At 41.0% G+C, this 13,499-nt stretch overlaps 1 protein-coding gene across 2 annotated transcripts; it reads left to right on the plus strand.

Moving 5' to 3' along the window:
* The first annotated feature begins 1,956 nt into the window (after positions 1–1,956).
* Positions 1,957–13,031, plus strand: qdpra (quinoid dihydropteridine reductase a). Of its 2 annotated transcripts, XM_058049634.1 has the most exons (9): positions 1,957–2,137; positions 3,022–3,074; positions 4,936–5,087; positions 5,216–5,308; positions 6,971–7,067; positions 7,773–7,913; positions 9,783–9,891; positions 11,223–11,306; positions 12,685–13,031. In XM_058049634.1, the coding sequence occupies exons 3-9, from the start codon at positions 5,004–5,006 to the stop codon at positions 12,785–12,787; spliced, it is 711 nt and encodes a 236-aa protein (XP_057905617.1). In that variant the 5' UTR covers positions 1,957–2,137; positions 3,022–3,074; positions 4,936–5,003; the 3' UTR covers positions 12,788–13,031. The 2 variants fall into 2 exon arrangements, with proteins under 2 accessions (XP_057905617.1, XP_057905625.1); XM_058049642.1 differs by lacking the exons at positions 1,957–2,137; positions 3,022–3,074 and having other exon boundaries at positions 4,773–5,087.
* The last annotated feature ends 468 nt before the right edge of the window (positions 13,032–13,499 follow it).

A 13,499-nucleotide genomic window follows, 5' to 3' on the forward strand; every position in this document is an offset into this window, starting at 1 on the left:
AGTCCATCTAAATAGGTTAGAGGAAGTGGGGACATTAAGTAAAGCAAGGACATTGAGAATAAATATATACATTATACCTTATGTGTGATTTATGGATATAGATGAAGTAATAACTTATTAATCACTTTGATATTGTCTATTGTTGCTGACTTTAAGATGCATCAAGTCTTTGCCAGTTGTGTCTTATCTTTTTATTTGTCATCAAGATGATGTCATCTTCAATATTTGTCCAGATATTATTTGTATATATTATATTTGTCCTCTGGTCCTCCACTCAATTTGATGCCGCAAATTTGGATACCTTATTTAGAAATTGAATATTTTGGTAATTTGATCATACTGTTTGACCATTATTAGAACCCTCCAGGCATAAAATAGCACCCCTATAGTCTCATTTGCAATCATATTACCCAATATAGTAGACATAATAACAAAAAATAAGACATACATAATATACATAGATTTGTGACAAGACTGTATTGCCCGTGTGATTATAGTGTGTTCGGGGGCGGGGTCTTTGGGGGCTGTCATTGGCTTTGCCCGCCTTTGGTGGGGGCTTAGCCTGCCTGTGAGGGGTGGGGGTTGCTGGGTGGTCGGAGGCAGTCCCTCTCCTTTCTCTTTTCCTGTTGTGAGATCATTCACACCTGCAATAAAGGCCTGTTGTTCCGGCAAACAACTCTGGTGCTTGTGTGTCTCACCCGACATTACAGTAGTAATACTGACACCGGATAATCAGTGTTGAATACTACATCCTGTATCATCACAGCATCTTTGAATGCCTTATATTAGTATTTTAGTTCATTTATCCATTTTTATGCTTCAAATGCTTAACCCATTTGCTATCAAAGACCGAAAAAACCTCCAGTGAAATATTCTGTGACTTTCTTGTCATTTCTAGTCAGAAGATAAACATTCAAAACGTACAAAAATCCCTTCATCTGTAAATTTGCCCAGGGTTGGAATAATTTAGAATCGTTTGGGTCGCCATTGAAGCTTGAAGCACCACTCCAAGCATCATCTGTTCTCTGTGTGTGGTGTGCTTCTCCCACAGGGGGTGACCCATTCAAAGACGCGTGGGGACATCTAGTGTTGGCTGAGGAAAATACAATGTGACTGCACCAAGAGCAGGTAAGACCTTTAAAGCACAAGGAACTACACATATTGTATGCATGTAGGATATGATGTTGAGATATTAACAACTGGACAAAAGTATTGGAGTGTCCACTTTTTCGACTGCCAAGTAAACATTGAATGGAGCTTGGTAGTGATGAGAGAAGCAAACTGGGGATGTCTGAAGCATCAAAAATTCAAACCCTGAGGGAGATGATGGACTGCTGGAATGTGTCCATTTCATTTATCTGACAACACACACATTTGTCAGGGATGAAAGAAGAAAGACTGCACACAGCACACCGACGTGACAGTCATTTCCAGGAAGAGGTAGACGAAGAATTGCAATGAGTTGCTGTACGTGAAGTGGTGGTGCTGGCGGCTCGGTACAAAAGACGTCCGTTTCTGCACATTTTCGAAAGCAGCAAGGTCATTCGGTGAAGAAAAAGAAGAATCTACACGAATGTAATGTTTGTGCGACACATACAATAAAGGGGTACATTATATGAGATGGAGAAAAGCCGAACATTCAGTGAAAGCACCTCGAAGATTCTTTATTATTTATTATTCTTTATTCATGAAGCATGGCTTTTAACCTCTCTTCTATTGGTTCAAATGGTTACAAAATATTAAAACGGCAGGTATGTAACGCTACGTGAATTTCTTAATTAGATTTTCAGTACAGTAAAGCGGAACACATTAAGTGAAGGATAGGAACTCTAACTGTCATGACCACGTTTCTACTCGGTAAACAAACACAGTGCAGCCAAGCCTTTGGCTAGCTAGCTTAAAAACAAACATTTTGCCGGTGAAATATGTCAACAGACAAATAGATTTTAAAACGAAAGCAGTTTGCCGCCGTTCTTCAGAAGAAATGGAAGTTGAAATTAGTAAAGCAAAACTTAAGGCCATAAAAAGATTTAAAGACCGTGCTGGTGGCGTACTTTTTCATTATGTGTCATATTTTAGCACTGAAGATAGCAAGAAATACAACTAGCCCAAGGTGAAACTTTAGCGCCATCTAACGGTGAGTCCACAGCATTGCACTTTCTTGTATACTACATATTTTAAAGATGTCAACACAACCTCTAAGCATTTTTATGTGTTGCATTTTCTTACGTAACTGTACCCAAAACTTATGTAACAAACCCTGGTTATGCTATACTACTACACCCATAGGTGTTCGTAAACCCTACCTTTTCTAGTAATTAACTAACTAATCAGGTTTGCGTCAAAGTAACCCGCCATGGGGCCAAAATAAAGTTTTGACTGTGAATCTGAAACTGAATAATTGGATTTACATTATTATTATGAGGGAAAAAATGCTCAATTTTTCGTCAGACTTTTGGGAGCGTGTTACAAAAATCGAGTTTGGCAGAATCCTTGTACTGGATCTCATTACACGGGTATACCTAATATAGTGTCCAGTGGTTGTATACAGCATACGGTACATGTCAGCAGCCATCACCGCTACATGTGCAAGAAGTCCTACACCGCTGTCGTCATTAACGCACGCTCGGCGTTGCCGCCGCATGTGCACGGTGAGCATTGCAGGCAATGCAGGCCTAATTTGATGTTTGCTGACAGTCAGACACCACCCGACGTGTGAGCTGTGTCTTCCCGCATCTTGCAGATGCACCAAGCAGACAAGCGCGTAATGAATGTGTTGTCTCTGGTTCTGCCTCCTCCTCAACTTTCAGAAAAAAAACACCCTCACCCTCAGGTGGTACAGTTCAATATGTCCAACAGTTTGGGGAGATGGGTGCAAACCGCTAAAGTCGCACTAAACTGTAAAAGTTTGAAACCCTGACACTCACACCATGGTAGTAATAAGCAACCATACATTCAACCATTAACTATGCATGTGTTTTGTTTTTTCTTTGGCTTTTTTTGGCACCCTTATTCCAACAGAAGAAGCCACAGTCTCAACAGAAGCAGATGGACACACGGGATGTTCAAAAAAGGTAAGACTTTTCAGAGGGATTGACCTCTTTTTATACTTTAACAGCAGTTTAAGAATGCTTCAAAGTGAACTTCACGTTCTACCTTCAAGGTGCCATTCAATATCTGTGTAAACAGAAATAAACATAGATTACAGTGGTGTCCAAAGTATTGGCCTTCGGCACATTGTACAATTTAACATGAAACATGACAACTTAAGGTGTGACTGCACCCCCTTGTGGACAGAGGGCTCTGTATTAAATATAAAGCACCTACTGTAAACATACTGATAATAATAGAAAGTTTTGTTTGTGGTAATGTTCAAGTTTGCATACAGGACATAACAACAAAGCCGACGTGTTGTCATCTAAAGTGAAGGCGATACACATTTGTGCTGTAACTATGCAAGATGACACAAAGCAGGAATGTATTTGTCACAGCTGTTTATGTGTGTGTGTGTGTGTTTGTGAGACATACAGTACAGCCTGGATACAATGGTGTGTATTATTCATGAGAAGCAGGCTTGTCGCGTTGACACAGCACAGAAAGTAACAACAACTCTGCTGTGTCATCAACTAACACTGTGGGCACCAAATGATCCAATACGAGCCAACTTTATTTTAAAAGAACCATAAAACAACCACATTGGACCAAAGTGCTGTGCAGGGAAGTGGGAATATACAACATTTGCAAAATATTTGGGGAAAAAAATCAATGCAAAAATACAAAACATACATGATAGCTTGTTAGTAAAATCCATTCAAATTAATGAATACAATTCAGTCCCTACAAGGTGCTGACACTATTTTGTATTTTGTATAAATGTATATTCTTCACTACTACTTTACAGTGTGGCTTCTGATGTTGTAATTTCCAATCTGGCCTCCTCCTCACATGCTATTTACTTGAAATAATCTCCTTCACTCGCCATAGTAACTAAGTCAAACTAAGTCATGTTCTCTCCCTCTTCCTCCTGTCACATGCTTTGTTTTTTAATACATTTTGAAATCATACTGTAGAATGAGTGAATCAGTACATTAATCACATTCACTTCCCTTATTTTCCGGAATGAAAAAGGGTGACCCCACCTCTCGCTTGACATCATCTGGAATAGGCTCCAGCTTAAAAAAAATGTATGGATGTTATTATTATCATTAATCTTTTTTTTTAATTAACACCAAACAAGGGGCTGCACGACGGTCTAGTGGTTAGCGCGCAGACCTCACAGCGAGGAGACCAGGGTTCAATTCCACCCTCGGCCATCTCTGTGTGGAGTTTGCATGTTCTTCCCGTGCATGCGTGGGTTTTCTCCGGGTACTCCGGTTTCCTCCCACATTCCAAAAACATGCTAGGTTAATTGGCGACTCCAAATTGTCCATAGGTATGAATGTGAGTGTGAATGGTTGTTTGTCTATATGTGCCCTGTGATTGGCTGGCCACCAGTCCAGGGTGTATCTCGCCGGAAGACAGCTGGGATAGGCTCCAGCACCCCCCGCGACCCTCGTGAGGAAAAGCGTTAGAAAATGAATGAATGAACAAACAAATCAAAATCAAACACCTCTGGTTGCTTCAGGTACCTATACCAACGTGGGATTTTTTTTCATTAACTACGTTCACTTTCCACTATTACTTTTTACAATACTTACTTATACAATACTTACTTGATTGTTACGTCACCCATCTGGTACTACTCATGTATACTACTCACGATGATTATATTGTTATGTAAACTGTCATTTTATTTTCCCTTTTGTGTGGGCGTACGATAATCGTAAAGCGGACATTGTGAATGAAATTGAGGGCTTTACGGTGTGTTCCTGAACGCAACACTCGTCCAGCTCCACCAACCTGTTGCTCTCCCGTGGGAGACGCCTCCTCCTGCAGCTTTGACTCTTTAGCCTCATACCGGTCCTGCCTCGGCTCACTCCCTGGCCGCTCGTCCCAGAAGAACCATGTCAGCTAACAAGGTGATTGTTTACGGCGGAAGAGGAGCACTGGGCTCCAAGGTTGTCCAGCATTTCAAATCCAAAGGATGGGTGAGTGAAAGCATGCTAGCAGCAAGCTAAACGGGGCTAGCTAGCGAGCTAGCTGCTCTTGTAACGTGTTCTGACTTTAGAGTTAAAATAAATGTTGAATTAAAGTGTATTTTCTTTTAACCCACCAGTGGGTCGCCAACATCGACATGGCTGCCAATGACGAAGCTAACGAGAACGTCATTGTCAAGTTGACAGACTCTTTCTGCGAGCAGGCTGGACAGGTGAGTGATTGCTGACAGCTTTGCGGTTCCACGGAATAACCAGTTCTAGAAGCAAAACAGCGTAATTAAATTATGTGTTTTAGCATAACGACAACGCGCGTTTGAGAGGTTTGCTTGTGTACTGATGACCAAGATAGCTTTGTGGCGCTGCATCCATGTCCACCAAAGCGTTTATGATGTGCGAGTCATGAACGAGTCGTTCTAAACTCCCGTCGTTGTACTGAATCATGACTCACGAGCACTTGTCCCCTTTAACTTGTTAACTTCAGTGACTCATGGATACAATCAGGTTTCACATGCTCTTCATGCAAGTAATTCCAGTGAATCAAATACCAGATTAACTTCAGTGACTCATAAGAACTCGATTCAGTAAAACGGAATAGTGTTTCTCATCACTGAGACTCCAGTTACACTGACTCGGGTACCCAAAAAAGACTTTCACTATCAAGAGTTTCACCGACTCATGGTACTGGATGAAGACGCCGTTTCACCAACTCATGGTACTGGATGAAGACTCCGTTTCACCAACTCATGGTTAATGGGTAAAGACTCGAGGTTCATTGACTCACGACTCACAGGTGCTTGGCAAACACCGACTCACTGACTTACGGGTACTCGACAAAGCCTCAAGTTTCACTGAATTACAGGTTGACAAACATTCAAGACTGTTTGTCTTTACTTTTTCTACGTGTGTCCGTCACGGAGAGTGACTCCAGGGAGTCAAGTAGACGATTCACTTTGTTCGTTCATGAGTGACTCCTAAGAACTCGAATCAGTAAAAGAAATTCAGTTTCACAGCTGTTAGCTGTGCCTGCTGTGTTCAAGTCACACATGAAAATGTCAGGTGTTTTGCCTGGAGCGGAAACCTCTGATTATCTGATGCCAATTTATGGTTGCCGACAAGCAGCAACGTCCGCAGACTTTCATTGTGTTCCGTGTACTTTCCGCATTTCTCTCATGCGGTCGTATTTGAGGTTTTTGGCATTTGCAACATTTAAAGGTTATTGTGCATTTTAGAATGAAATTGCACCCTGAAGCTGAATCTCACTAACTACTATAGTACTGTGGTGTATTTAAAAAAAGAGCTTGTTTTTCCATGGAGCCTTTCATGTTTTCTTTTCAATGTGGCCTTAATTTTGATTTCATCGTGAGAATATGCTGCGGATCATTAAAAAATGAGTTGCTGCCGCAAATATCCCCAGGTCTGCTTAAGGGGAATTTCAGTTTACACTCAACTGTATATACACATTGTGTTGCACACCACAAACACACACTCACAAACGGTGTGTATGCCCTCTGAGCTGATACAAGGTGGTTTGGTGCTTTTCTCAACAGCTTGTTTTTGAACATGGTAAGTCTGGAACCTGTGTACTAGGTTCTTCCCACACTAAGCTACTGCCACCTCATATAAAAAACTATATTAAAGGACAATACAAGCGCTTCTATTTCTGTTAACGGTCCATTCATACTAATAAGCATCTATTATACTACCCAAATACAAGCTGCCTGGATAAGATGCCATGTGACCGCAGACATCAGCTGATGCAGATTATCTTTAAAAAAGAAAAATAGTGGGGAGGACTAATCCTCCCTTTGTTTATCATGAGATGTGTTGTTTCAATGCTCTACTAGAACTGATTAACAAGGCTTCTGGTCTCGCAGGTCACAGCAGACATGGGCCAGCTGCTCGGAGAGCAGAAGGTGGACGCCATTTTGTGTGTGGCGGGCGGATGGGCAGGAGGAAACTGCAGTTCTAAAGGTTGGAACCCAAGTTTGAATCCCCCAATGTTTCACATCATGGTCATAAACAGTAATTAGTAAGATACATAGTTTTTAATTTTAGTGACTATTCAACAGTCCAACTATCAATGCCAAAGAAATTGGAAATAATGGAAATGATCTGTTCCAGGGTCAAACTGCTGCCAGCATGAATGTACAGACAATCATTAGTCATGTTTTAACATTCTTAACTCCCCCACAAGTGTAGAAAGAAGCTAACCAATGTAAAACATAAAAACAGCCCACTGTAGGTTTGATGACAAGTGAGTACGGTGGTGCCGGAGTCTCACTGCTTCACTGCTGTTGTAAAAAAAAGCCAAAGAAAAAGCAAACACTGCCATGGAATCGTGCTGCATCTACTGTGTGCCAGTAGAGAATGTAAACATTGTTGTATGTCCTGTTTGGGGATCATTTGCAGCACACGGCTCGTTTTTGATTGATAAAATGCACATTAATATTATTTACTTGGATAACCAAGAAATGCATTCATTAAGATTCTTGTTTATAAAATAATAATTGAGAAAAAAATACTGGCCTCTATTTTTATGTAGCCAACTGTATTTTATTTATTATGTATATATTTTTATGTAGCTGCTTAGTATATGTTGACCTACATTGGATGTTTTTAGAATATCAAAGTATTCATAGTATTTTTTTTCTGTGGAAAACTTGTGTGTTTTCTTAGATTTATACAAAAACACAGATCTGATGTGGAAACAAAGCGTGTGGACTTCCACCATCTCCAGCCACCTGGCAGCTCTGCACCTGAAACCCGGGGGTCTGTTGACTTTGGCGGGGGCCAAAGCCGCTCTGTCAGGGACCGGAGGTGAGACATTTGTTTACTGTTCTCGCCATCCTTACGGGTGGTCTTCATGGTAACAGCCATTGAGCTTTTGAGGGGCGGGTGGTGTGTTGGTGGTGGGGGCAGAAAGTGTATGTTTGTTGTCCAGCTTGTCAATACAGATTACACGTGTAATAGAAAGCACCACAGGGCATCATTGAGGGAATGAATGCCTTTATAGGAGGCTCACAACAGCGAGGGCAAGAGGTGTCGATAAAATGGATCCAAGCCACAAACTGAGACGAAGAATTGCAAAAGGATTCTCTGGCAGCGCCGTGCGAGTAAGCAGAAAGTCGATGCTTTGATCGGCCTGTTTGTCCGTCAGCTGCTCCTTTTTGACCTCGCCACGAACCGATCGCTTCTTCTCCAACACGGGCCAAATCAGGCCAAGTAAATATTTAAAAGGTAGCTCACTGGAGGTGACGCTCGAAAAGTCTACATTTGACAATATCAACTGTGTGATACATACAAAATGCAGAAAGATTGACGGATGCGGTGGGTGGGGTGGGGGGGTACTGATAAAATACAATACGATACAATTTAGGCATACATTCTTTAATGTTGGAGCATAGAAAACCTGTTTACAGCCTTTTTAAATACTTTTTGTAAACTTTAGAGCTCTCTAGACATAAAATAGCACCCCTATAGTCACATTTACACCATTAACATAATTATAATAACATAATAAAAAATAAGACATAAACATGACATATAATAGACTCATGCATGTTAGCATTGAGCAAGTGCCTTGATGTTTCTTTTTTTACTTCCTGTTACTTCCTGCGGTGACTATTGTCTCATCAATGTAACATTACTAACACCTAGTGACCAGTGTAGAGTACTACATATATCACAACACCTTTCAATGTGTCTTCTGAATGGCTTATATTTGTAATTCAGTTCTTAGAGCCATTTTTATGCTTGAAAATGCTTAATGTTGGCCCCAAAAAATCATACAATTTGCTTAAATGTGCATATTTCTTTGACTAATATTAGGCCGTATTCAACCACGAAACAGCAATGATGTATTAAGTTAAAATATATTGTTTTGTGTATGAAAAAAAAATGATTCGGCTGTCAAGCTGGCACATTAAGGCCTAGCTATTTCAGCCAATCAGGAGCTTGAAGAAAGCCATTATCAGATAAGGTACAATGGCGTGCTGTATAAATACTTATATACTAATATAAATACTGTATACAAAATATGTATGTAATGTCAATTCAATAAATGTACATGTAGTAATATGAATTGAAAACAAGTTTTTTTTTTGATGTGGCACCGGCTTCAAGAATTTTTTTTTTAGCAAAAGTTTAACAAATATGTGTTTGCTGTCATGTGACCAAAGTCCATCTTGTGTTGAGGGGCCATGACAACCCCCTTATCCCGTTATTTACACTTTAGACACTGTTATTGACAGACTATGCTTCAAAAACACACAAGGCAATTAGATCCACCATGGATGGTGCACAAGGATCCAAGCTGTGGCCGATGTACTCCGGAACGTCTGCATCTGCTGGCTAGCCTCAGGTCAGATCGCCACCTCTCGCTTGTTTCACTCATTCAGCTCTTCTAGGGAAGCCAAACTCGAAAGAGAACTCCCCTTCTTCCCATTGGCTCCTTCTTTATTAGCGTGTCATGAGACGGCACTAGGCGGAATTCTTGGGATTCTTTGGAAAGCCGGTTTTGCACGGAGGGAGTGATGCTTACTGGATCCAGATTCTGCAAACTTTCACTGCTGGGGTGTCATTGAAACACATAATGATGGGGTCTTATATCTAATGTACATTAGAAAAAGGTGACTTCTTTTTTTTTTTCTCCTGGTGTTGTCTTCATTTACGCTCATTTACCCCCAGGCATGGTCGGTTATGGGATGGCCAAGGCCGCCGTGCACCAGCTGTGTCAGAGTCTGGCCACCAAAAACAGCGGGATGCCTTCAGGGGCCACCGCAGTAGCCATCTTGCCGTAAGTGCTCAAGTCTACATTTCCCATCATGCACCCCTTCTAACCACACACTAAAGCCATTGGGTTTGTCTTTTTGTTCAATTATAAACTTTATAGGAGTTGATAAACGGTAATATATCTTTTTAAAACGTTGGCTTTTAACATACTGCCATATATGTTCGATCCTGAATCCAATCTGGAAGTAGACTAGAGACTGGACAGTCCGAAGTTTCTCAAGAAAAATGGTAAGTAGCTTTAGCAATTTAGCGTCTCTCCAGCATCAGTAACGTCTAATGTGATCGTTACACATTTTTTGCAGGACTACCAGTGTTAAAAAAACGATTCCACTAATTGTGGTGGGAAACGGCTGTTAGCAACCCCGCTCCCTGTATGCACACTCTATAATGCTACACTGACAAACATTTTTGCTCCACGACCTACACATAATAAACACAGGACACTGAAATAAAAAATAAATAAATGACTGTTTGGGGACTGCACGGACAAAGAGTGGTTAGCGCGCAGGCCACACAGCTAGGTGACCCAAGTTCAGTTCCACCCTCGGCCATCTCTGTGTGGAGTTTGCGTTTTCTCCCTGTGCATGCGTGGGTTTTCTCCGGGTACTCCGGTTTCCTCCCACATTCCAAAAACATGCTAGGTTAATTGGCGACTCCAAATTGTCCATAGGTATGAATGTGAGTGTGAATGGTTGTTTGTCTATATGTACCCTGTGATTGGCTGGCGAGTGTGTACCCTGCCTCTCGCCCGAAGACAGCTGGGATAGGCTCCAGCACCCCTGCAACCCTATTGTTAGAAAATGAAAATGAATGAATGTCAGACAGTACCAATGGATAAGGCTGCAAATGGAATATCACTGCTCATGCACATGACCATCATTGATGTTCCACAATGTTATTTTTATTTTTTTTAAATGGTGTATCTCTCCGGTGTCTTCTTTTTGGCTGCACGCTCCACCAACACAAACACCACCAACAACATTGGCAGCCCAGAGGGATGTTGCTGTCACATCTGCTTTGTATCAGACCAATGACTTGCATTTCTGCAGCTTTGGGTCACATGACTGATGCTGTCTGGCCTCATGAATGTGCGGCTGCTTTTGTTGGCGGCTTTAAAGCGCTCCCACCTCGTGATGCTTCAATAGACCCTCTAGGGACATTCGCACAATCTAGTAAGTTGTGTCCAATCATGGTGCCCACGCTGCTTAATGATGTAAATAAATGTTGCAGTAAAAGGTGCAGTGTTACAAAATACATAAAGCAATTATTGTTATGCCTCACAGACAGATTGCATTTGTCCTTCTGCTGATTGTCATCTCTCTCTCCTTTTAATAGTGTTACCTTGGATACGCCCATGAACAGGAAGTTCATGCCTGATGCCGACTTCGGCACGTGGACGTCGCTGGAGTACGTCGCAGAGTAAGTGCGCTAACAGTGGCTCATCATTTGTATTCGGAGCTGAAATAGTAGATTTACATCTTAAACTGTATGCTTCAGTATGCTTCTGGTAAATCTTTATCAGAACATTTTTATTGAACAGTAATTCCTCATTTATCTTGACCTGACCATGGTAAGTAGGATTCCTTATTTATAAATGCAGTGTTTTAGTCCACTACTTTCACATAATTAGAGCCCTCTAGACATGAAATAACACCCCTATAGTAACATTTGCACTCATTTTACCTAATATAGTAGACATATTAGAAGGGAGTAAGACATAAATAGGACTCATACTCGTGTCTGTTACTGTAAATGTGTTCTGGGGACATAGACAGGAAGTGATACGAGCGGTTCAGAATTTAGTTTTATTGTGTAATATTACCTAGTGACCAGTGGAGAACACTACATATCATCACACCGTCTTTAGATGTGTCCTGTCTATGCCTTATATTTCTATATTTCCTCATGCATATTTTTGACTAATAATAGGCCGTATTCAAGCATAAATCATAATGATTATTAATTAAAATAGTGTTGCAGAGAAGCCACAAAAAGTGCAAAGTGACGAAGGATTACTGTATCATAGTAAAGACACAATGAAAAAAGAAATCATCGGAAATAACAAATTACTAGGCAAAAATCGTAATTTTAATGCACATTAATTAATTACCTGTATCATAATCACTTCAAAAATATATACCGTTCACAAATACCTAAAAAGGTGAACTAAATATTGCTTACTGAACAGCGCTCTGTGTCATGTACAACCATAATAACAAACATATTATTGCATTAATTATCTGGAAGTTAGTGAAATCTTCAATAAACAAATGCTGGTGTCATACGAGATAAGAGATATGAGATAAGTACATTTCCAAAATGTTCCATGACCGATGACATGTTATTTCAGACAAAGGTGGTGAACGAAACACAATTTGCGCGTCAGTAAACATGCATTGTAATTGTGCGAGCGCACGGCCTGAGCATCAGACACAGCAGATTAGATTAGGCCAGCATCTGCCACACAGGGGACGCAAATAGAAACCGCATCTGCATGGCGGGAAATGAAAGGCGACGACTATCGCTTCATCATTGTCCTTTTTATTACCGCTCTGACCTTGGCACGTGACGAATGATTTGTCGTAAAAGCAGCAGCGTCGATGGCGCGGAAAAAAACAGGCTGATGTCGTTTGTCAGGAAAAAGACGGCCATAATCGCTTCTTCCCTCAACGAGACGTCATCAATACTCAAGAAGCTTTTTACTACGTCGGCTGGGGACCTTTACAGCATAGTGAGGTCCCTCAAAGGTGCTCTAAAGGTATCCACTGTCTTTGACCTTTCCTGGGTGTTGCTGCAGAATGTTCTTCAAGTGGGCCTCCGGCACTGGCAGGCCGGCTTCCGGAAGCCTGATACAGCTGCTCACCTCCGGAGGGGAAACCCAGGCCGTGGCCGCGCCGTAGAGCAACACAGGGAAGCGGCGCCATGGCGACAAGACCCACAGGAGGCGGCGGAAGATAAGGATGGAGAGGTGATAGGACAAAGGAGCTCAGCAGGTGGTCAGGTGATGAGGGGGTAAGGGAAGGCGGTGTGTGTTACATGAAGGCTAACACCGCCATCTAGCTGTGGACGTTATAATTGCAACACCTAAAAAATAGATTTGCTTGCGTCAGTATTGCTGTGACGTCATTGTCATTGTCCTTGTCGATAACGTGACAAAAATAAAATTACTAATGTGATGTTGAAAATTGAGTTGTATTGTAATTATGAATACTCTTATGAGCCACTACATTAGGGACCCCGTGTAATGAGTTTCAATTCTGCATTTATGATAACCATAATAAGCTCATTTAGAGGTTTTAATGTAACAGTGGTTACAGTCTTGGATCTGAATAAGTTGTTACATGTATGCCTCTCAAAATTGAGCATTATTATCTTTTGTAAAGGCAGATTTTTTTTTTTCTGATGCTGTATGGATTGTTGGTTTGTGAGTGTGTGTGTTTTGATTGGTATATTTACAGCAGGGATGTCCAAAAAGTTGTTCAGGGGCCATTTTCTAATGGCACATTCTAAAAATATAACAAAAAAAAAAACAGAAAAAATTGAAAAATCAACAGTAATTTTACTAAAATTGTGTCAAAATGTTATGAGGAAAGATAACATCATTTAAATACA

This window comes from Doryrhamphus excisus, chromosome 2 (genome assembly GCF_030265055.1).
Source record: "Doryrhamphus excisus isolate RoL2022-K1 chromosome 2, RoL_Dexc_1.0, whole genome shotgun sequence".
Lineage (NCBI taxonomy): Eukaryota > Metazoa > Chordata > Actinopteri > Syngnathiformes > Syngnathidae > Doryrhamphus > Doryrhamphus excisus.